Raw genomic sequence first — 24,801 nt, 5'->3', positions numbered from 1 at the left:
TCCTTCCGATGTGGAGGAGCAGCGACTCTACTCTAAGCCCCTCCCTGATGGGTGAACTTCTCACCCTATCTCTAAGGGAGAGGCCAGCCACCCTTTGGAGGAAGCTCATTTCTGCCACGTGTATCCGCGATCTCGTTCTTTCCGTCGCAACCCACAGCCCGTGACCATAGGTGACGGTAGGGATGTAGATCAACCAGTAAATTGAGAACTTTGCTTTTACTCACAGCCCTCTCTTCACCACGACGGATCGGTACAGCATCCGCATCATTGCAGCCGCAGCACCAATCCTGTCAATCTCCCGCTCCCTTCTCCCATCACTCGTGAACAAGACTCCGAGATACTTAAACTGCTCCACTTGGGGCAGGAACTCGTCCCTGACCCAGAGTGGGCACTCCACCCTTTTCCAGTTGAGGACCATGGCCTCAGATTTGGAGGTGCTGATTTTCAATGAGTGATAAAATGTTTCTCCCACTGAGATCACAACATTCAGATGAATGCAATCAACTGTCAGGAATTTCATTACCTGGATGAATGACCATGCATCAAGACACTTGCAGCACAGTGGCGGAGCGGGGGGGTGGCTTACTGGGCTTAAGCCCGGGTTGTTTTTTTCAGAAGCCCGGGGTCTTTTGGAGTGTAATTTTTTCATAGTTACATGCCTGGCTGACAACTGTATAAAACAAAAACTACACACAATATTTGGAGCACATAGTGCACACTGTGGGAATTTACGACTGTGCGTAAATCCCCCCTAATATTGGTATGATCCGAGCTCGGGCACTAAGCGACTGAGCGAGGGGGCGGTGGAGCTGCTGCCTGCGAGTGCGCTGTTGGAGAAGCGCAGACAGAGGAGAACTGAAGTTTGACCAGGTACCAAAGCAAATCATTCGTACTGTACAAATAATGTAAATATGACGGTGAATCACGAAAGATTGATATCAAACTGATCACTTGACCCATATTACGTTACTTGCTCTTCAAGTGAATCAACAAATGGAGAAATGAAAAGCCGAACAACAACAATGCTGTTTCTTTAGAGAGTCTTAGTTTACATGTGTGTTTATTTCATATTTTCAGTTGTTACCCTCCATGGCTAAATAAATCGGTTTAAGTAATGTACTGATATACAAGAATGGACATAAGGGGCTTCTTTCAAAGAAAAAACTCTGGTAGATGTTATTTTATATATTATGCTTTGTATGTTGTTCAGTATATTTCTATGAAAAACAAGAGGGATTTCAGTACACAGCAGTATATCCACAGTTTAAACCAGATATTTACATACACTTTATGGAAAACACAAGAACATTTTTACTGTACAACATCAATTTAGAGTAAACTTGTTTTGTTTTGGATAAATAAATATTGAAATATCTTTTGAATTAGTTAAAGAGAGACAGAGCTGTCTATTGTTTTATTATTTTCATCAAATTTAGGAGTACATATGCACTAAGTTTATTGTTAATTAATAAGAAAACTCCAGACGATTCCATTCTGAGCTTAAGAAGCTTCTGATAGGTTAGTAGAGTCCATGTGAGTAAATTGGTGGCACAGCTGTGGATGCATATAAGGCAAAACACAGAGCCACAGAGATGGAACAAGAGCAGGTGAGACAGACATGTTAGTCAAATGGTTGTTTACCAAAAGTATCACCGTATCATAGGTAGTCATGTATCTCGTACCTAGTGTTTCTTTTTAGGTTTGTTATTTTTCAAATTCTACATTTATTAAGTTATGCAGGCTTGTTTGCACAACAAGGCTGAATAATTATATAAACTTTTCTCAATCTAAATAGTGGACTTTGGTAGAATTAAAAAATAAGTGTAGTGCAGGTCTATGGTGATTTTTAGTGCTACTATCATCTAGTTTTGATTCTGGGTCTGTCTTGGTTAAATCCTAAGTAGTCCTGATTTTGAACTGGAATAAAAACAGGATGTAGTTGTCACGGTCCTGGGTCGTTTTGACCCAGCGTTTTGTGTTTTCTTGAAGTTCATTTTTGTGCCTTGTGTTTGTTCTGATTTGTATTGGTTTAGGGTTGAACCTGAAGTTAGTGTATATTCAGCCCTACCTGTGTCTGTCCTTGGTGCTCTGTTCTTGTCCCCGTGTTGTGTTGTAAATCAGTCCGTGTGTTCCCTGCTTTACTTCGTAGGCTCGTGTCCTAGAGTTCCTGTCTTATTCTGAAAGTCTGTGTCTCCTCCGGTCCTCATGTGTATTAGGTTCAGCTGTTCTTCCCTCCTGTGTGTGATTACCTGATTACCTTGTGTGTGTATATTTAGTGGGTGTCGGTCTGTGTTCTTTGTCGGCTCGTCTGCGTTATCTGCCTGCATTACTCTGCAGCTCTCTGCCCCGCACCCCTTTGTATGGTCTCAGGTTTGCTCTTTAGTTTCTCCCAGTTTAGGTTTCCGTTTGTAATTGCTCATGCTGCGTTGCCTGTTTTTGCCACCTCCACCTTGTAAATAAACATCACTCGTATCATCAGTTTGCTGCATTTTGGGTCCTCCTTTTCCTCCACACCACACGGCTCACTCCGCCAGCCGTGACAGTAGTCCTGTTTTAATTCCGGATCAGTTCTGGGTCTGGTTGGATTGGGATTTAGTCCGCATGTCTTGATACAGCCCCAACTTTGTTCTGCCTTGCTGCTTAATTAAAAAACTAGTTTAAGGTGTTCTGCATATGTGATACATATTTTTCCCTATATGAAGTCATTCTTTTTTTTTGAACAAAAAAACAGAGCCCAGTAATCTTTCAGTCATTTCAACCCCCCTTCCCCCCCCCCAAATCCTACATGCGTACTACCCTTTAGGGCTAAGCCCCGGATGTATCAAATGTCTGCCTCCGCCTCTGTTGCAGCAGATGGGCTACAGCAGCAGAAGACCGCACTATGTGACTGTCCTGTCTGCTAAGAACATTAAACTCAGGCTACGTGTCACAAAAGGTTCACCAAAAAAATGTTGCCTGGTCTGATGAGTCTTCATTTGTGATACAGTCACATGTGAGTCAGAATTGGGCGTAAACAATATGAAACTATCCCATAACCATTGAGGCGGATGCTGGTGATGAAGGGGTTTGTCAACAAGAATTAAGTTGATAAACTTAATTCTAGCTAACCAAGTGGCCAGTAAATGTTTATTCTATATTAAAACGTAAGACTAATGCCTATTTTTCTTCATTCTCTACTCATAATGTATTATGTATGACTCTTAACTGCTCTTACTCTAAGCACAACCGTTCCATCTGAAGATGTTAACCCAGAGGATACTGTTACCAAACATCAGCATGGAAGTTCTGTCCAACTGCATTTATAGTATATTTTTGTGTACTTACAGGAAATGGAACAGGTAAAGACCATATTTAGAATTCATAATTTCTGATATTCTTAATCTTGTCACATTGTGAGTGCAGTACAAAGACACTACAAAACCTGATTTAAAATTTCTGCAGTAGGATGAAACTTCATTCTAGTCAGGCAGCTGTGCAGATCTATTGCACAGAGGTGGAAAGAAAACTATTAAAGCAGTTCTCAAAGGGGGGCCGATTATGCTCATTTCCACCTCCATATTTCTTTTTTTCTTTTCTTTTTTTTCTGGGAGTCCTCTAGGGTACGGTTGCATGATTCACAGGTAAAAGAAAATCCTTCATTATATTAAAGAAAGCGAGGCACAAGAATAGATGTCGAATAGCGAGTGTTTAGACTGAGGTTTTGCCTCACAGATTACTTTTACATACACTGACCTCATTATTTGAAGCTATGCCCATTGCTATGAAAAGCATAAAATGTCACCTTTGAATCAAGACTGAATCTCAATGGCTCGTCTACAGGCTATGTTTCTGCAGGGTTCCCATCTCTGAACATCAACAAAAATATGAGAGTGCTAGGAAATCACTGGGAGGGCAACCCATTATGATATGAAAGTGCATCGCAAGTGCAATTTAGTACCAGACTGTGGTCTTGCCAAGGCCATAATTTATTTAAAACCAAGCAGCCCTGTGATGTAACACTGAATTAATGAATGTTAAAAAAAGGGCTCCCAGTGTAGTCTTGCTGATTAATACGATGCAGTCTAGGCTTTCCAGCTGAAGACCAGTCAAGCTTTTTTTTGGTGAGTATTAACAGCGTCTCCTTTAATAAAACTAAAACCACTGTGGTGAACTGAACAACGTGAATTTTAAAGCATGCACCCATAAATTCCTGAAGGTTTTTCTGGGTGTACAGTAACATAACCAAACATAATACAATGCCTGCTTTCTTACAGCCTATAAAATGCAAACTTGTGTGAATATATGTAAAAAGCACAAAAATGCATTTTCTTCTGTTAACTAAACAGGTCTGTCGTGTTCCCGTGTAGCCTTTTTTTGTTTAATGACAAAAGAAATACATTTCAAAATGCTTCAACTTCTGATAAAGGCTTTGCCCACAGCTGCCTTTTTGTTCTGTGTTTGTATTCACTGCAGCAAGGCCCTTAACAGAAGAAGTGATGTTTTTCAAATATCACCCCTGAATTTCCATGTGCAAATAAGCGCCATCCAATCAATTAAGTGAGACACTTCAAAATGTTTTGCAGAAAAAAAAGCAAAAAAAAAAAAGCAACACATACACATTCAAGTTTATCAAAAAGGCTAATCAGGCAAAATAAGGCCCCCAGTTACACTCCAAGAAGTTTTGACAATGCCTATATCACAGTTAGTGAAAATGACACCCCTTAAGACAAAAGGACTGACACTACCAGACTCTTCAAACGTCCGGTGCCACCACTGACGGAGCTTAGCCAATTAAAACTTCTTTGCAGTTTCCTTTCCCTGATTGTCCACACTGAAATCTATATTTTTGGTATAAAATATAAAAGTAAAAAATATATAGACTACAAAGCTGACTGAGGTATCTGTGCTACTCAGGTTTCTAAGCAAAACTGATGTGATCTGACTTTATTTCCTCCCTGTGCTCTCACCACATCAGCTGGCTGTTTGTTTGTCTAGTGCAGGGATGTCAAAATTAGAAAAACAGAAGAAAGAAATGTAAGAAAAACAGGAACTCTTCTGTCATTTCATTATTACTCGATTACTTATTTACTTTGGTGTAGTCTGAATAGCCCAGAGAGGTCTTTATTAGTAGGAAAAGATGTCACACTTAGTGAAAAGTCCAAAATTTATGCTCTCCTTTACATTTTCCAAAGCAGTTCAGCGGGCCACATTAGAGTCTTTGTTGGGTTGATTCTGGCCACTTTCTTGCAACTTTGTGGTCACTCTTTGATTTGGGGTTGCACCTAACATTTATTTTCATTATCAGTCAGTAGTCTGGGAGTTATTTTTCTCTCCCTGCGCCAGCCACAGCTGTGGTTGAAGGTATTATGTTCCTGGATTGTCTCTGGATTGAAATCCTTTGAAGGCAATGTATCTCAGGAATGTCTTGTGAACGTGAACTGGAAGTTATTAGAATTTGGTGATCAAACTCAATGTCTTTTTGACCTCATAAACACTGTTGGTCATAACCCAAAACTTCATAAGTTACCTTTGCCAAAAATGTTCCATACTTAACTAGTACAGTGGTGTCAAATATGTGCCCTGGGGGCCACAACTGTCTTGGAAAGAGTCAAATTCGGTCCACTAGATCACAAAGGCAATGTGAGAAACTTGCAATTAACTGCAATTAATTTTTCAATAACATGCATTCTGATTATTATTATCACTTATTCTGGCAATGTCAGATTGCTAAATCTCATTAGGTAAGTAAAGTAATTTAACAAGATATAATGCTTTCTGTTGTCTGGCAAAGTTCTAATGTAATGGTATAAAAGGTTCTTATTACTTTGGCATGTGGCTGTAAATATTGTTGTTCTGACCCAAGTGAATGCTTTCAAAATGTAATTCTCAACATGAAAGAAAGAGAAATATTATTTTTATTATGCAGTGATTTTACTGGTCCGGTCCACTTGAGAGCATTTTGGATAGTTTGTGGTTCATAAACTCAAATGAGATTGACACCTGGTCTAATAGGAAACAAATGCAATGATATGAAATTCACTTTCACTCCAAAAAGGTCAGCTTACTGTGAAATCATGATGTTTGGCAAAACCACTTCTGACATTATCAAAACACATTAAATCAGGAAGACAACAACAAAAAAAAACAAAAACAAAAACAAACAAGATTTATAAGCTGATTATCTGATGAAACCATATGATCCTGTAGCAGTCATGTTAATTTTGATCAATCATTTAGACAATAAAACATTATAAAAAGGGACTTCTGAAGCATCATAAAAACTTTCATGTTTCTTCAACCACAATCCAAAACCAGCTGTTTTGAATAATACACAAGCTGATAAAAACATAAGTTTTTATCAGCTTATATGTGCTTTTATTTATTTATGTTTATTTTTGTTTTACTTTAAATGAAAAAACACCATAGATGTATATCTTGCTCTTGTTCTGTTTCTACAAATAACCACTAATTATCTAAATGATCTAAATGCAGATTGATTCTTTTCAGTTCAGCTGTTGATCATATGTTACAAGATCTGTTCTAATTGCTAATGGAGGGATTTTTTTTTTCTGATTATGGTGACATTTGTGTTATACCTTAAAATAAAATTACCATACTAATATTACAACTTTTATGCAAATTTGTCAGCATTTGATGGACAGTAATTGCACCATAATCACTCGCAATAATTAATTGTATCTAGTTGTCTAGTTTCAGTCATTGCAATGACAGGCAGCGGTCGGTTTTAAATAAATAGTACTGACAGGCCTACAGGAACAGAAATAGAGCACATGAGCACAGAAAATGTGCTACAGAGAAAGTGATTTATATAGCTCTCCATATACTCTTATGCTCTCTCTGCCATCAAGCATGCCTCAGTGGCTTGATATCATAAATAATGTTCAGTGGGAATACATAAATGCATGAATAACACCGAAACAAACAAATAACATGGCTATGGCATTGTCATATATCTACAGTGTTTCTAACCATATGCAACCCAAATCTGACCAAAAGAAAAAAAAGAAAAACATAAAAAATAATGACCTGTAACCTGAAAAAAACAAAAAACCATACATTTCATTTGTAGGGCTTTGCAAAATTGACCACAAGGGGGCGACAAATTGCAACGACTATATTTTCTCTGGCCAATGTTTCAGTAGCAACACCGAAAATTCAAGGAGGAATTTGAAAGTAGAGATTAATTTCTATATTACTGACGACGGAGTTTTATTTGAATTGATCGGCATGAACTGGTGTAACTGGAAAGAATTAGAATTTTATTTGAACAGTTCAATAAAAACACAACCAATCACTCTCTAAGTTTGGATATCTCCTGGGAAGCAATATGAAATTTGGCACAAGGTCAGTGTGGGCTATTGAATGTTTTTGAGCTTGGTAAAGATTATTGATTTTCTGGCCTAATGCCATGAGCAATGTATGTACCAGACATTTTAATGTGGCTGTTATCTAATTAAATTATAATGGCATTGCATTAGTATTGACGGAGAATATGTGAAAAACATTTTGCCCCCTTCTTGATTTTTTTTGTTTTTTCATATCTGTCACACTTAAGTGTGTTAATCATACAAATCTGAATATTAGCTAGCAATAACCTGACTAAAGACAATACAGTTTAAAAACAAAAAGACGATCTCATTTATCAAGGCTATTTGGATGAAGGTAAATATAATTTGCTGATAATCTCAGTTCTATTTCACTAGCCACACCCTGGCCTGACCACTGCCAAACATGTTGAATAAAAAAATGACTTAAATCGAACCTGTCTGACAAAGTGAAGAAACAATTAACTAATTAATTAAAAAACAGAGGATGGTCAAAGTCATTGCCATCTATCGGTCTGGAAAGCGTCACAAAGCCATTTCTACAGCTGGGAACAGTTGTGAATCTTTTGAGGAACCTATCAAAAGGGCACTAATGACTACCAAGACTACCAAACTGAATTAAATAATAAAATAATTACAAAATTACAAAATATAACAAAATAGCTTTAATAAATACACAGCTCTGATTATAAATAATCCAGGATATTACACATATTGTCCTTATCATAATGATTATCTCTATTGAGGATTTGATATTAAGGGTGTGCACTATGCAGTGTGTACTGTGCCCCAGCATGCAACAGCATGAGGCTAGCACTGGCCACAACAGACTAGCAAAGCCTCTGCATCCGACAGGTATTAAAAGACCTCAGCCACCTCAGAAAATAGAAACAGCTCTGGCCCTTCCTGTAAACTGCAGTGGTGTTTTAGCCCAGTCCAGTTTATTGTCAGTCCTGTGATTGATAGAACCATGAATTCTGCTCTCTAACAGAAAATCCTGAAGGAGAATGTGTGGCCATCAGTTCACACCCTGAAGCTCAAGAGCACCTGAGTTATGTACCAGGACAATGATACAATACACATCAGCAAGTCCACCTCTGAATGACTCAAAATAATATTAAAATAAAATAAAATAAAGATGTTGGAGTGGCTTAGTTAACATCTAGACTTCAATCAGGTTGAGATTCTTTGGCATGACCTTAAAATTCCTCCACACTGATGCTGTACATCATGTACTTTCATATATAACACAAGTTGTGTTTCCTCAATATTGTATTATGTTTTAGATTTTAGCACATTTGGTGCCTGAATAACATGGCGTGTCAGATCTAACACAACACGTGTTGTTTTGAAAGATTTTTTTTGGTTTTTGGGTGTTTTTTTTTTACACGTGTTAAAATTCACACAAAATGTGTTACACGTGGAACAAAAACGTCGTTTTTAACACGAGTGTAAAGCCTCGTCCAATGAAAGGACGGCGAGTCAGATTAAATCAGGGGAGTAAATTAACATTTTACTGGATGTGCTGAAATCCAGTTTTGCGGAATAATATGTTAATGCAATTTTTTTTTTTTTTAACTATAGAGCGATTGTTTCACAAAAGATGTTTGTATAGATACCTTACCTCAAATGTATTTCTGCACATTTATTTCACCTTTTAATTCATCCCAGTCAGCTTGTTTGCTCCGATGTGGATATTTACCCTTCACTGCCCGTGTATTGTCTTGGTCACGGATTTATTGTGAGCAGATTCCTCAGAGGCCACGTGATGGCGAAGGCGTTCCAGTTTACTCAGCGCATCACTTACTGACGAGAGGAGCGTTTCTGCGTCGTGATACCGGAATGTGGATATTTCACCTTTCAAAATAAGAGCAAATTGTTAATAAAGCAGAACAAATGTGGCTGTCCCATGTAATGTGCGTGGAGTTTTAAATAGACTCGTAACATTGATGCAGATTGTGCCCATATGTCTCAGTGGGAAGCGTTTGCGTTTGGCAAAACAATACAAAGTAAGGTATTTCACGACCTCACATTGGGCTCTGGAAAGCTGAAAGTCTATGATTAATATCTGTTTCATTATTTTAACAACCGATTAAGTAATCAGAATCCGAACATCAACATACCGCACGCTAGAACTCTGAAACAACACAGAAGAGCTCTGCAGTCACACCTACAGGCCAGTGGTCACCCTTTCAGTGATGAAGATGTACAGATCCTGGACAGGAAGGAATGGTGGTTTGTGCAGGGAGTCAAGGAGGCCATTTAGGTGAAAAGGGAAAGACCATCTCTGAATCGCTGAGGGGGCATAAGGGTAACTCTTTTACCATCTTACAATGTGCGATTGCAGTCATGGCAATTTGATCATGAAACTGACCTCATTGTTAGTCACTGGTGCTATAGTATAGTTTCGGTCATTATGCCAATGTGCTGTTTATAAAGTCAGCTGAGACTGAAGGAGTCGCTCTCCAGTTCAGTGCGTGCGTGACGTTTCTCCCACTGAAAACACTACTTCCAGAAGAACAGAATCAACTTTCTTGGATTTCAACATTTTGTTTTGAAAGGACTGATCGGATGTTCCGTTGATAATAGTGTATGTTTTGACACCGGTGCAGTGAGTGGCCTATTGAGCCCATTCTCTAAATAGGAGTATCTCCCAGGCGGACAGTTGCGGCAGCCTTCTGGCTCGGAATTTTTTTTTTTCATTTTCTGGATTTTTACATCACAGATAAATTCCGGGATGCCTTCAAGTAAAAATCTCCAAGGTAATAAATAAAATGGTTACGGACTGCCATGCCCCCCTTTAGCGGGCATCTGCTTATGTCTGTGGCTAGCTACAGCTTAATGTTAGTCTTTACAATAGAGCATCTCAGGCCGACCGGCTACCGTCCAGGCTAAGCCTGTGTTAGTATTAACCAGCTATTTAATAAAAAATAACCTCACTTTCTTTTGTTTGGCAGGTGGAAAAGCCTTCGGGCTGTTAAAAGACCAGCAAAGGCAAAAACTGGAAGAAATAAACCAGGTACGCGTGTTCTCTTTATTTGCCGCGAGCTTCTCTAACGGCACTTCACGGTAATTTGAATTTTAAAGAGCTCGCGCACACTTGACTTGGCCTTGGCCTCGTTTTTGAGGATTCGGTGCATTCCCGGGTAACTGTCTCAGGAGGTGAATTAGAAATCAAAACGCCACTGTCTCGTGTTTTGAAGCTGGCCGTGACCATGCTGTTGATGATGCATTTTTATTGATTTCCCTCCGTCACCAACTGCAGGGTCTGGGGTGCACTTGTTGAATGGTTGCATGCTGTCACACAGCTCCGTGCTAAAGGACCGTGAACGTCTCCCTCTGTCCCGATTATATCAATGTGGGAAACGTTTAAAACGCGTTTCGTGCCGACGGGAAACAGGTGTTACAATGAGCTCTTTGTTTAACACGCTTCGTCAGCCGTAGTTTGACGAGATATCTGTGTAATCTGTTTTCCTCCTCTGCTTTGGATGTCATCAGCTCACTGCTGCGGCAAAATGTACACATATATGTATAAAAATAAAAAAAAGGCAGGCCACTTGGAAAGGAGCCAGTGACAGTAATGTATTTGCACAGCAGTCCCAGTTGCCACTACGCACTGCTTGTATTTATTTGTTCATTAGAGAAATGACCCCTGGTTTCTAAGCGGCTCTGTCTAAAAATATCAGTTATTTTGTGATTAAATCCAGGATTTTCTTTTGTACAGTGACATCCATTTAATTCCGCTGTATTATCATGACTGCATCTTGTAGTTCCCGATCTCAAATCTCAGCTTCTGTGTTCTGTATTCTGGCATCACTCTCTATTATTTATTTATTTTTCTTATTAAGGCTCCATTAATGAGGAACTAATAACATGTGCAAGATATGTAAACGTGACAAGGAAATTTTGGCACTATTCTTCTTGTTTTTCATGACCGAAAACAAAATAAAATGACTGTAATTTGCTCATAGATGTAAAGTGTAATCCATATATCTGTATTTCGGTTTAACCGTTCCTTATAGATTTTCACGACTCATAAAACTGGCCCTCCCTTTGTTTACATAACGTAAATGACTAGCAGGACACTTCTGTGTGGGAAATTGCTGTGTGATTCAGCACAGCTGAGTCAGGCATCCCTGATAAAGGTCCAGTCGTGGTGTTTATCCTCTTTACACTTAATTGCAAGTTCGATAGACACACTGAGGTCAGCACGAAGAACAACGGCACGCTCTGTCGTTCTGGCTCTCGCTCTGTCCTGCAAGGATTGTGGATGACTCCCACACGCCATGTTGCATCATTATAATTTTATTACATTAGCTCCCTTCTGGCAGCTTTATACCCTTGCGAGGTGTTCCACTTAATGAACGCGGTGATAAGTGACGACAGTAAAGGGAGTCGTTGGTCTCCAGTTCAAAATTTGGACAGGACAGTCAGATTTGGTGTGCTGAAAGTTCTGTTTATGTGTGGGGAATTCGCTGGAATCTAACAAGGAAGATGAAAAAGTAGTCCCAGTTTCATTAAACTTGTAAAACCTGTATTTTATGACCAGCTTCACTTTTGTTTTACCCCCTTCCTCTTTCTCAGGAGTACCTGGAAGACCAGAAATACAGTGATGAAGAAGACCTGGCTGAAAAGTTGGAAGGTTTCAAAAGTAAGAAAATCCAGCCCTTCCTTCAGCTGATGGCTATCTGCGGTGGTGTGGCTGGGGTTTTTCCTGGCTTTTGTCTTAGCTTAAATATTTTTTTACTTGGCAGGCAATACACACACACACAATCCTTTAGTCTTCAGCATTTTGTTTTTCTCTGTGGGAAAGACAGAATGCTGTGATTTCTAAAACATTTGTAAGGCCAAGTCCTTAGTGGCCTGGTAGGAATGTGCCGGGGCGTGACTCTGCTTGTTGTTGCAATATTCGGAGCTTTCCTGGGTAAACTCCTAGCTCCTGGGAACAGGAGTAAAAACATTGATACTTGCTGAATACAGGAATAAAGGTTGCACAATTTAGAAAAGAACTCCTTCCCCATTCCACAGATATTGCGTTTACATTTAAGGCATGTAGATTTTTTTTTTCTTTTTACAGTCGGTGTGAGTTTTTTAATCGGTTTCACATCAGACCAAAAACGCAGTTTATTGTAAAAAAACAGCGTAAGTATTGCAATGAAGAAGAAAAAATGCTCCAGTGTCCTACTTACATTGCATGCTTGCTGGAGGAAATGGAGCAGTAATATATAAACAGAAATGGGACCAAGCACCAGGGTCCTGGGAGGTTTGCTGGGTCCCCCCCCCCCCCCGTCTTTTCCACATTGTCCCAGAGGCTTAAAGGTCACACTACTTTTAACTACCAGTCAGATCGACTCATTGCAACCCAGCACATGGAACAAAAAAAACCAAGATAAAATGTAGTCCTATTTTATTTTAACACTTCCATAAAACCCAATGCAGGTTTGGGGGTTTTTTTTAAATTAATTTTGCATATTCAGGTGACTCTATATTGAAGTTTTCATTGATTTGTTTGGTTTTTGGACACTTGTTACTACTTTCATGGCTGAATGTAGTTATTCCTATCAGTTAGTCACTAGATTAAATTAATCAGCCACAGGGTACTCAGGCTGCTGGCCTTATTAACATAAATGAAATCTAAAAAACATGAAAATATAGTGTGTGAAACATATTAAATCACATTAACAAAGTTACTTTACAGAAATAACAGTTTTGGAGCTGACCAATATAAGCTTTCCAATATTAATATGATTTTTTAAAATAGAGCTGTTTCAGCTGGTGATTTCAGCACTCTAACTAATGAGCAATAACACTAATAAGCCTCATGTTCTGAGCAATTACAACTGTGAATTTTTTTTTTCAGTTTTAATGAAAAATTAAGTTTTACACCCAGATTTTGGATGGGGACAATTTTTAGACCAAATATATCAAAGTATTGATTCTATTATTCTCACACTCTAAGGCTACGTTCGCTCTGCAGGCAAAAGTGCATCAAATCTGACTTTTTGGACACTATGCGACCTATATCCGATCATAGTATGACAGTGTGAACAGCACAAATCCGATACTTTCAAATCCGATCTGGGTCACTTTCGTATGTGGTACTGAATCCGATACATATCTGATGTTTTAGAAAGCGACTGTTGTGTGAATGGTCATGTCGCATTAAATACGTCTTTTTCGTCACTGACACAAGACAGACGCCTATTATCAGCGCCAGAGAAGCGCCCGACGACATCGTGATCGCTTCCTGGCCATCCAGTGTAGATGTTAGTGAAACTGTTTGGAAGACAACATTGGAGAAATGTGAACATTTTATTTGTACTGTTTAATCTGCAGATTCTGACAGAAATCTGCAGCTATCCTTTGAAGCACTGCTCCTCTCTAAAACAGCAATAAGGATAATTATTAGGTCATATTTAAATAACAAAAAAACTTCAAGCAAAATTGGAAAATGTAAAGTCCGAAACAGGTCTTTATATTAAGGGCCATCAAACAATACTGCTTGGTCTGAGTCTAAACAGAGCGTTGTGTGTGTGTGTGATGTCTTCTTTTGCGCATGCAGGCCGCTTTAGGGCCGTGAACGGTTCACATTAGAGCGCGTTTGCTGTCACATTTTATTTGTAGTGTGAACAACCAAACAAAAAAATCGGATTTGATCAAAAAATCGGAATTGAGCATTAAGACCTGCAGTGTGAACGGAGCCTTAGTCTCAAGCATTGTACATACATAAATTGTACTCATCGGTACAGATCTTTTCTCCTTCTAACAGCAGCAGTTATCCAACAAATGAGTATTTGGTCAAATGAGACTGTGTTAACAAACCAGTCCACTAATCAACCTGGAGAGTACAGCCCTAGCTACTTCAGCCCAAGGGATTCACCGATGCAACTCCTGCCATGTCCAATACATACCAGTATCGGTGTCGAATCATCAGTACACACATTCATACCCAAGCACCCTGTCTAACATTTGTGAACGCACTGCTGTGGAGAAGTGTCCAGGGAAACTCTGAGTTCAGTATCTTGAAGACTGGAGTAGCTAAGGAATCAGTCCATCAGTCATACCATCTCTACCCCCTGAACCACTGCTGCCCAAAATGAAGCGCAAAGAGGACAGAACGCATCAACCTGTGTCTGAGTTTTTCAGTCCCATTAACTCGATTACAGTTAAAAAGTTTAAATAAAACAAACTTCTGCAACCACAAATTCTAAAAAAGTGTAAAGTGTGCGTGTTAGTCCCCCCTGTTAGCTTGCCTGGTAATTGTGGCCACTTGGCAAAGTAAACACAGACTAATCTGGGACTAAAATGAAAAGATGGTGCTGATAATCAACTACCGATTGAGCTAAAGTATGTAGCCTGCATTTGCTCAGAATTAGTGCGCGCACGCACACACACACACACAGACACAAACTAGCACTGTACCTTTGCTTAGAGTTCCACAGGTTGTTTTTGTTTCTCATCACTCTCAGACAAACCAAAAAGAAAACTGAAGTTGTGTTTTGGGGGGGGGGGGGGCTGTTTTTATTTTGACTAAACAGAAGCTAATTGACAGTGGCCTCTGCCCTGGGGGTTAGGGTCTTTTAAAGTGATGGGAAATCCTTGTGTTTATCTGTTGGCCAAAGTGGCAGAGGAAGTCAGTGCGGTCACCGTCCATTGCAGCTATTTTATCAGCAAGTCACCCTCCTTTTTTAAAAATGGAAAATCCCTTTTGATGAGCTGACTAAGTGGGTGGTAGACAAACAACTTTGTCTAAATCAAACTTACACTTCAGACCTCCTTATGAATGTCAGAGAAAAGTAAAAAATAAAGTATATTTAAGGCTTTCTTGAGAATTTGATGCCATTTATTTTCTAGCATCACTTGCCAAAAGAATTTGGGTCTGGAGGAGCAACTGAAGACTTGAGTTTTGTGCAGTTGAGCCGTTTTCTGTGGCTGCAGATGATCAACAGGCTGCGCTACGACAAGTGGCCCACTCAAAAACTGCTGTGTGTGTGCGCATGTGTGTGCGGAGGCCCACTCCTCAGAGTTTACGAACAGGGTCGGCATTGTCCCGTCCCACTCCCCACGGGTTCGCTCAGTTAACACAGTACCCTCTCTCTGTCCCTCCCAACACACACACACACACACAGAGCTCCCATTGTGGTACAGAAATAGCAAGTGTAATCTGACTAAAGTGCTCTTCCAGGGAAAAGGGAACAGAAAAATTTAGGCAGAAGCGGAAAAATGTCCGCTTCCGAAGAAGCAGTCACTTCATTGACATGTTTATGTTGTGCTTTTATAAGTGAATGCAAATCCAGTGGTTAGTAATTACTATTTATTCTTAAGCCTGTCTGTGGTTAAAACCACTTAGATTAGACGATATACCAAGAGTAATCTTTAGGCCAATTCCATTTCATTCCATCCCAGTTTAGAAATGAAAGCTTTAAAAAAAAGCAACCGACTTTTTCAATTCCATGTTTTAAAATGTGTGAATTGTTTTCTTTTGGTGTGATACAGCAAAGTGATTTATTTTTTTTTTCAATAGGAAGAAAAGAAAAGAAATGTCTGATTTATCAGTGATGAAAGTCATGACTTGTTTTAGTCCTAGATGAGATTTTCATGCTCCCGTTAGAGCTGCGGCTGGAGGCGTTATGTTTTCAGGCTATCCCTCCATCTGTCCCGTTCTCACAATTGTGATATCTCCTGAGGAATTTCAGATTTGACCCAATAGTTCACTTAGACTCGAGAAAAACCAATGAAATTTCAATTCAACATTTTATATTCAAAGAGGTCACAGGTCAGCTACCTCGTGATGTCACAATGTTGCCAAAACCATCAACTCTTCAGATCATTATTCACCATCATAGCTGCAGAGATTGTGTCCCTAACTGACGTTTAGAAGGATACTAAATTGATGATACTAGATTTATTTCTCCTAAAGTTTTCACTGCATCTATTATAAGAGTTTCCCTCCAAGTATTAATGGTAAATGTTGTTCTATGCTAATTTAAAAAAAAAAAAAATTGTAACATTTGGTCACATACATCCAAGTTATTCTATCGCATAAATAACAAGGGTTTTTTTTTTCTTTAGCTGAAACCACGAATGAGGAGTTGTTAAGGGAGTGTTTTCAACAATGACAATGTGTTAGTGTCTCGAATGTTCAGTAATTACAACTTTTGTTTCTTTATAGTGAAATGAGTATAGAGCAGGGGTGGGCAATCTCAGTCCACGAGGGCCGGTGTCCCTGCAGGTTTTAGATGTGTCCTCGAACCAACACAGCTGATTTAAACGGCTAAATTAGCTCCTCAACAACATGTCCCGAAGTTCTCCAGAGGCCTGGTAACGAACTAATCATGTGATTCAGGTGTGCTGACCCAAGGTGAGATCTAAAACCTGCAGGGACACCGGCCCTCGTGGGCTGAGATTGTTCACAGCCCATGAACTGTCTGTATGCTGCTGTGCTTGGCGATTTTGGGCCCAAACATCTTTCTTTTCACTCTGTTTAAACTTGAAGTACTGTTTTAACTTCCTGACCTTCTGACTCTTAATCTGGCTGCCACGGCTCCCTGCAGCTGCCAGATTGCTTGCTTCCTGCTCAGAGATGTGGGAGAACACACACAAAAACCCACCTGTCCTTATCAGCTGTTTGTGTCTTTGCTAGGTCAGCTGTCAGCACAGTGTAAGATGTTGAGATCACTGGGCAGAGTGTGCCAACTGTTTTGCTGACATGTAATATGCTCTCTGGAGGTTGGTGCTTGTTAGTGTTGTACTGCGAGGTGTGTATGTGTGTGGGGGATGGTGAATGAACTACCACTGTTGGTAATAATCTCCTGTGCTTGTTTTGCAGATAAATATGCTGAGTTTGACCTGAACGACCAAGGAGAGATTGGTGAGTAAAAAAACAACCCAGATAACAACTGTCGCTCAAGCCCATGTTGACATGAGACAACAGTAATTAATACTGTGTGTGTGTTGTCTGCCCCCAGTGGGCGCAGGATTTAAACAGGCTCATGTTACTTTGCTGTGTGCTGCATGGGAAGTGAGACTGTTCTGTCCATTGTTGTGGAAGGTTTTGAAACAGGTGTGGGGCCAACTGTAGTGTCAGGATCTGTTTGCGGTTCCTAAAACAAGCTCCTGTATGTCCTATAAAACTTCCCCAGTCAGCAAAATATCTCTGAATATTAGCCCCTATTCAGTTTTCTGGTCTCTGCACAATTAATATTGGTTTTCCATAATTTTGCACAGATATTTTTGTGATTCAGAAGCACTTTTACCAAATCATTACAATGTATTTTAAACTCATTCCAGCTGAAATAAATGGTATTTCTGTCAGAAGCAGACATTATAAAACTGTTAGACAGAAACGATCTCTGTGTGATAAATGCTTGAAACTTTCTGTGTAAATTTAGTCAAGTCTATTGTAGGTGTTGATGTAATTTAGCGTTTTTGAAAGTTTTTTTTCTTTTCTTCATATTATTGTGGAAAAGAAAGACTTGTACATAAATAGGAAAGCAATTCACCTTTTTCTGCTAATCGTGGATCCATTTGTCAACTCCACTTTGTCTCAGATCTGATGGGTCTCAAGCGGATGATGGAGAAACTGGGAGTGCCCAAGACCCACTTGGAGTTGAAAAAAATGATCGTGGAGGTGACAGGCGGCAGCAGCAACACCATTAACTACAGGGACTTTGTCAAGATGATGCTTGGCAAGCGCTCAGCTGTGCTCAAATTGTAAGTAAACCCCCTTTTAGTGTGTGTGCATGTGTGTTTGGGGTTGTTTTTGTTTTTAACAGTGATATTTTGTTTAATGTACGACTGTGTGCTGGTTCATTGCTTGTGTTCACATGTCTAATAGGGAGGATATGAACTGTGTGCTGTGTCAGCCAATTGCTTCCTTAAACAGCAGGGGGTTCAGGGATGACAAGGGATGATGTCACAGCCCACATGCTGCATTGGCTGCTAATCAGCATGATAACAAAACCCATCTCGGTAGCCTATCCATAGTCAGCTCATCCCTCTCTGTAGTGGGGATCCTAATCTTAGGGTACTGAGAATAGGCTGATTAACCACTTATGGTTGCATAGGCCTGACAAAGCCACCAAAATTTACCATACTGTGTCATTAAAATGTACCCTTTACAATAGAAATGGTGTCTATAGAATATGTAATAACTTTTTCATGCTCCCCAGGGGATAAAGTGGTGCACCTGTGTTTAAATGTGTTAATGTAGCCAGTGTAAGCCTTTTAAAGCAGCCTTGCACTAGGTCAACCTACAGGAGCTAGAGCCTGTAATGGCTGCTGCGTGTCAGCTCTGCTGGACTAAGCTGGCTGGACCCTTTAGCAGACAAATCTTATAATCCTGAAAAACAGCAAGCAGAGAAAATGCATAGCATTTCCTCCTCACTTTTGAACAACACTCAAATGTTGTTCAAAAGTGTATCCCATAATCCCACAGCTGCTATTTATAAACATTTAAATCCCTTCCTGCTTCTCTTGTCTGCTTGCTGATAATCTAGTAACACTGTTGTTGCATCCAGAAATAACATTTATCATTATCAGTATTTGGTTACACTTTCTAATATATGTAATACATGCATATCATATTTCTTGTTCTACAGAAAAATGAAATAATTATCTGTATGGTTAACTACTAACTAGGGGTGCAACAATACTCGTATCGATATTGAACTGTTCGATATATCGGTTCCGTATGCATATGTATCGAACAATACAAAATGTTTTATTTTATCAACTTTTCTTCTGACGATGCTGTCTGTGTTGAGCGCTCAGTGGATCTGCGTTTGACTACTCCGCCTAGGCTGCACTGTCGAGTGCAGATCCACTGCGCGCAGCGCAAGCTAGCAAGACAGAAGCTAAGCTCGTTGCAACATGGCAACTTCCTCAATGTCATTAATGTCATTTTAACAAAATTAATGCTGACAGCACTAGTGGGAACACAACGAATATGACTGCACATTTACGCTGACATCATCCTAGTGCAAAGACAAGTGGAAGCACACAAAACAACAAATTTCACCCGAGTCATTTAGACAGCTGTTGGCACACGATTCTCCTTATGGGACCTGATGTTTAATATGCTGCTGAGACTATACCTCAGAAGGAGCGTATAGTATAGCTTTTATTTCATGTGGGTTTTTTGGGGTTTTTTTTGGGGGGGGGGGGGTCTCGAGAGGATATGAGAGGGAGAAGCTGAGGCCACGGAACAGCTTTAGACTGATGTTATTCAAAGCATTTGGCAGGACAATAATTGATTTTGGTTGTAATTAGAGGGCAATGAATGACACCAAGCTCCGCAACTGGGCTAAGTTAGTGTTAGTGCAGTGCACAAGTACAAAAGAAGACACAGTCATAATTTGTTAGACCAAGATTTTGATTGACAAATGAGCCGTGTAGGGATTTGTTAAAGGTCTTGCAGGAGAGCAGCAAAGGAAACCTTGCTCTTTGAAGAGATAAGTGTAATGGAGTCTTTATCAGATAATAAAGTCACACTGATTAAACAACACACATAGATGCCATAACATTAAACAGTCTGTTCAATGTTATTGCAGCTGGTCTGGCTGCACAGGCATCAAAGTCCACGTGAGTCGCTCCCTTTAAAACTATTGGCCATCTGCTATTAAGATGCCAGAATTCCCACCTCAACCCCTTTTAAAATATGCTTGCACTTTGGGTAAAATACAGATGTGTGCTCATCTCTGTAAAAATCACAAATCCTTATGCTGACAGAACATGGTCACAATGGTCATGAAAACTCTTCAGTTCAAACATTACATTGATGAATATTAGTGGTGACGGGTAGAATGGCAGACAAGTCCTAAGTATGAAGAAAAATGAGTGAGAGTAGTGGTCAGAGGAATGTGCCAGAGTTTGAGTTGCTGAGTGCCTGTTTCGTCACTGGGATCATTACTCCTTATGAGCTTACTGGAGCTTTGCAGAGTTTTCCAAAAAAGGAAGTTAAAGGCAGGCATTTGCTCTGAATAGCTCTTGTCAGATCACTCACTGTGCTGTGTCCAGTCTGAACCACTGTTGCCTTCGGTCCTTTTGTGGTTTCCTTTCATTCCATTCCTTTCACTTATTGCTCAGCTGCTTCTTGCCTGACTGCTACATCCTGTGTCTACTGTCAGTCTTTTAAATTTACATCTAAATTAATATTTTACAGTCTTTATGCCTCTCTCCGTGGTGCTGAAGGGAACATGCCAAGGCACTTTATTAGGATCTTGCTAGTACTGTTTTGCCTTGAGAATTGTCCTAATTCTCCATTTCACAGATTCAGCAAGGTGCAGAATAATTCCTGAGATTTAGCTCCATATTGACATGATAGCATCACGTAGTTGTGGCAGATTTGCCAGTTGCACATCTTTGGTGTGACTCTTATTTTACTACATTCCAATGCTCTATTAGATTGAGATCTGGTGATTTTGGTGGTCACATTGAACTTGCTGTCATGTTCAAAAACCCAGTTTAATATGATTTGAGCTTTGACATGACAGATTATCTTGTCTTCTGAAGATGTGTGGTCATAAAGGGATGGAGTTGGTCAGCAACAATACTGTGGTGTTTTAAAAGATGCTCAGGTGGTGCTAATTGGTCCAAAGGTTGTGATGAACACGTTTCCCACACCTTTACACCACTAGCCTAAACTGTTGATACAGGGTAGAGCTATGCTTTTACGGGCAAATGTTGCAGAAACCAACAGACCAGGCAGCATTTATCCAAACTTCTGTCCGGTTTTGGTGAGTCTGTGTCAATTGTTGCCTCATTTTCCAGTTCTTAGCTGACAGGAGTGGTCTTCTGATGCTGTAGCACAGCTGGTTCAAGGTTTGCCCTGTTGTGCATTCAGGGATGTTCTTTATTATTCTTTGTTAAAGTGGTTATTCATGTTGCTCTGGGCTTCCTATCAGCTTAAAGCAATCTGGCCATATTCCTCTTATATTAACAACAGATTTTCATCAACATTTATTGGATATTTTCTTTCAGACCATTCTTTGTAAATCCTACAACTGGTTGTGTGGGAAAATCCCAGTAGATCAGCCTTTAAAAGTGAAATACCCAGACCAGCAACAACCTGTCATGTTCACACTCTCCTAAATCACCTTTGTTCCCCTTCTGAGGCTGGGTTTGAACTTCAGATAGCCATGTTCATCATATTTACATGCGTAATTGCATTGAGCTGCAATTACGCATGGTGACAATGATGTAAATACTGCTCTGCTGGTCCTGTGATGGACCTATAGAGGGTGCAACTTCCCTGCTGGGATACGCTCAAATTAACATTAAATGGAGATCTTGTGTTAACTGCCCATGACTCATCTCTCTCCACAGAGTTTTGGTTTTTGAAGACAAAGCCAATGGCTCTCCCTGCAAGCCGGCCGGACCCCCTCCAAAGCGGGACATCGCTAGCCTTCCTTAAGTGTCAGGCCTCCATGCTGCTAAAGGAGCTGAGGGACCATCAATAGCTATGTGGAATAATGTGGAGTGTCGTGTTCATGTGGGACCAGTGATCAAGAACGTCATTTTGTGAATATATGATGTGTGTGAGTTTTCTGTTTGAAAGACTGAGCCCAAAACTCACTAAAATTGTTTGACTGTGAATATTTTATTCCTCTTTTTTCCCTCCTTTAATTAAAATGTAGCAGTGATAATAGTAACTTGTAATCAGCTTGATAAATTACATTTTGTAGTGTGTTTCATGGTTGCATTTTAAGGGAAGACTTAAAATTCTCCAGAGGTCTCTTTTGCTTCCACGGTATGTTTCTTTTTTTTCTTTTTGACACATTGATTTTAATGATTTAGAGCACTATGCTTTTGGAAAAGCACAAGGAAAATGAACAGTTTATTCCAACACATTTTTGCACTCTTCTTAGCACTCTTTCATGCATTCCTGCCAGGCTTATCTTGGTCAACATCTTCGCTTCAGATCAGATGCCAGAGATTTCAAGCCCTACCCACTTCCTCTGGGTCTAAAGCCCCTTTTGAGTCAAAGTACTGATCTGGAATGAGTAACCAAGTTATCATTCCCACTTTATGATATATAAAAAAAAAAACACACTGGTGTACATGTGTGTACTTGCTGTACTTTGTGAGTCACAATGTTAGTAAAAGGATAAGGCATGTTGTTGACTTTCAGTGTCCTTGTGTGGCTTGAAAAGCAGTAAGTATGACTCTATTTAGAACCGCTAGTCTAAGTTTGACATACAGGCACGCAAGCAGAACAGATGTACATATTATACTACACATCGTACAATCATATTATTTCCAAGTGCCTCAAAATGCAGATACTGTAGAGCTTACACAGTTTGGAGGAGGGAGTGCACACTAGTGTTCAGTTCAAGCAGTCCTTTTAGTGTATGAATTCAAGAAAACCGTGAGATGCTATCATTTAGTGTTTGGTGAGAGTTTTAATGATGTTTGTTGAAGTGTCTGATGTATTTTTGTTACTGGTTTCCACAATATTCTGAGTGAGTGAGGTTCACATATGGTGGATTTATTTTTTCTGTTCTTTTTTTTTTTCTTCCCCCTTTTCTAACCATTATTTGTATGCCACTGAAAAAATGTAACCTGATATTTGGTTATTTGTCTTTGTCGAATTGTCTTCCTCATATTGTTCCATAAGCCAGCCATTTATCTCTAACATGGTTTCTTCTCCTACATGTTAAGTAATTTATGACTGTGTTTGTCTCCCCAGTATAAATGTTCTTTTAACAAACAGTATTTACTGTGAAATTGGTACTTTGACACATAACATGTTTTAACACCATTATGATACTTTGTCTTTCGTCTGGTGGTTATTTTACATATTTAGTGTTGTTAAGATACACATTGTTTTGCCGACGCCAAAGCAATTAAAAGTCTTCTTACACTGGGCACAAGTGTTGAGTTGTTCACTGTGGAAAAACTTGTCTTAAACTGGTAAGATTTTAGGGTTAGCAAGTTTCAGATGGTTAGTTTTGTAAGTATTTGAACAGTGATATAGTTTTTGTAACTTGGCCTTTGTACAGGAGCCCAGTGGATTCTTAAATCAAAGGAAGTGATTTAAGTGCTGACTTCTTGCTTTAATAAAAATGGTTCAAAAGTATTGCATTAACCACTTTTACATCTGAATCATAGCACATCATTTGTCAGAAAGTGGAGGCACGTTATGCATGTATGGCTGTAGGTGTAACTAGAGTTTCCTGATGATGTGAATGCTGATAAAACCAGCAAGATGAAACCTGAAGTGTATCGGGCTATAACACCTGCTCAGATTCAGCCAAATGTTGCGAAGCAGATCAGAAAGCAACGCTTGTTTCTCATCACCAAGAAATTAGATATTCAGGGGTCAAGTCAGCCCAACATATGCTTGCTTTTCATTTACTGAAATAAAACGGAAGGCAGAGGAGACCCCCAAAGGAGCAGAAACTGAAGGTGTAACATATCAAGAGAGGAAGCCATCATTTAAGTATGTCAGTGGTTTCAAGGCCATAAGCAATAATTGACTGCAAAAGTGAGTCAGGCAGAGGCCCTGGTAGTACTTTCTCCAGCTATTAAGGTTTGGCTTTTGGGACACGTCTTCTGAATCTGAGCTAGTTGAGGTCGAGAGACACCTAGTCGCCTCACCTCAATGCATGGCTTGGATTCTCATGGAGAGAGGCTGGACTCCAACCTGGAGTTGCCCTCAGTGAGAGGCGGCGGGCAAGGGAAGGTGTCCTTGTATCCTTTTGGCTTGCTGCCTGTAAGTTGAAGCCTGGCCGTGCGCTGGGAAGGTGTAGCAGAGGCCCCCATCCCATAACTCCCACCTCAACAGCATCCGGGGGGGGGGACCTTATTATAATATTAAACATTATTTCAGATTGTCCAACTCTGGAAATTGAATGCTATGTAGAAACATTGCTGTAATTCCTAAACAGTTTTGTGAAACTGCTTGAATTACAGACGAAAGGCTGCACTTTGGATTAGAATGTAGCAGCAGCCACACAGCAACAGATTTCACTTGATAAATAGTAATTTTATCTCGCTACAGTACATTCAAAGGTGAGTGTCCTTGAATGGCACCACAGTCATAAAGATTGGCAGACCATTAAAGTGGGAATCCTTATGCTAGATTACAGCACATCCTTTGTCTTAGTGCTGACAAATGCAGAAAAAGGTGATATATTATCTAATTTGGAGATATCCATGTCCGTATTGCATGGACACACACACACACAAAAGTGATGTGTGTACCATAAGAGAATCTGGGTGTACACACTAAGTTGGGTCATTGTCTCAGTGCATTAGGCTACTTGTTTGTCCTCACGAGCTTTTCGTTTTGCTTGTTTTCACGAACAGGTAAAATAACGTGAGCATTAACAGTCTCTTAAACTGGTCTGAATGTGTTGTGCTCTCTGTATGAAATGTGAGGCCCATTCACTTTCCTTGTTAGGGGGGAGAGCAGCTGCCTGTGTGTGGAACAGAGTAGAGGATAATGAGCAATACTTTAACAAGCATGCAAACA

At 39.8% G+C, this 24,801-nt stretch overlaps 2 protein-coding genes across 2 annotated transcripts in view; one reads left to right on the top strand and one right to left on the bottom strand.

Annotated features, from left to right (window-relative positions):
• Positions 1-24,801, bottom strand: part of LOC146666312 (uncharacterized) — a 477,181-nt gene that overhangs the window by 124,156 nt on the left and 328,224 nt on the right. The window lies entirely within an intron of this gene.
• On the top strand, positions 9,906-23,197 carry aif1l (allograft inflammatory factor 1-like). The gene is made up of 6 exons (XM_085414266.1): positions 9,906-10,087; positions 10,283-10,344; positions 11,910-11,976; positions 17,155-17,196; positions 17,876-18,038; positions 21,651-23,197. Exons 1-6 carry the CDS (start codon positions 10,063-10,065, stop codon positions 21,736-21,738), a joined length of 447 nt encoding a protein of 148 aa, XP_085270392.1. The 5' UTR covers positions 9,906-10,062; the 3' UTR covers positions 21,739-23,197.

The sequence above is a fragment of the Rhamphochromis longiceps genome, linkage group LG7 (genome assembly GCF_057381845.1).
Source record: "Rhamphochromis longiceps isolate RC_006_pf linkage group LG7, R_longiceps_female_GT1.1, whole genome shotgun sequence".
Taxonomy (NCBI): domain Eukaryota; kingdom Metazoa; phylum Chordata; class Actinopteri; order Cichliformes; family Cichlidae; genus Rhamphochromis; species Rhamphochromis longiceps.
This window is presented reverse-complemented; position numbering and strand designations above follow the sequence as displayed.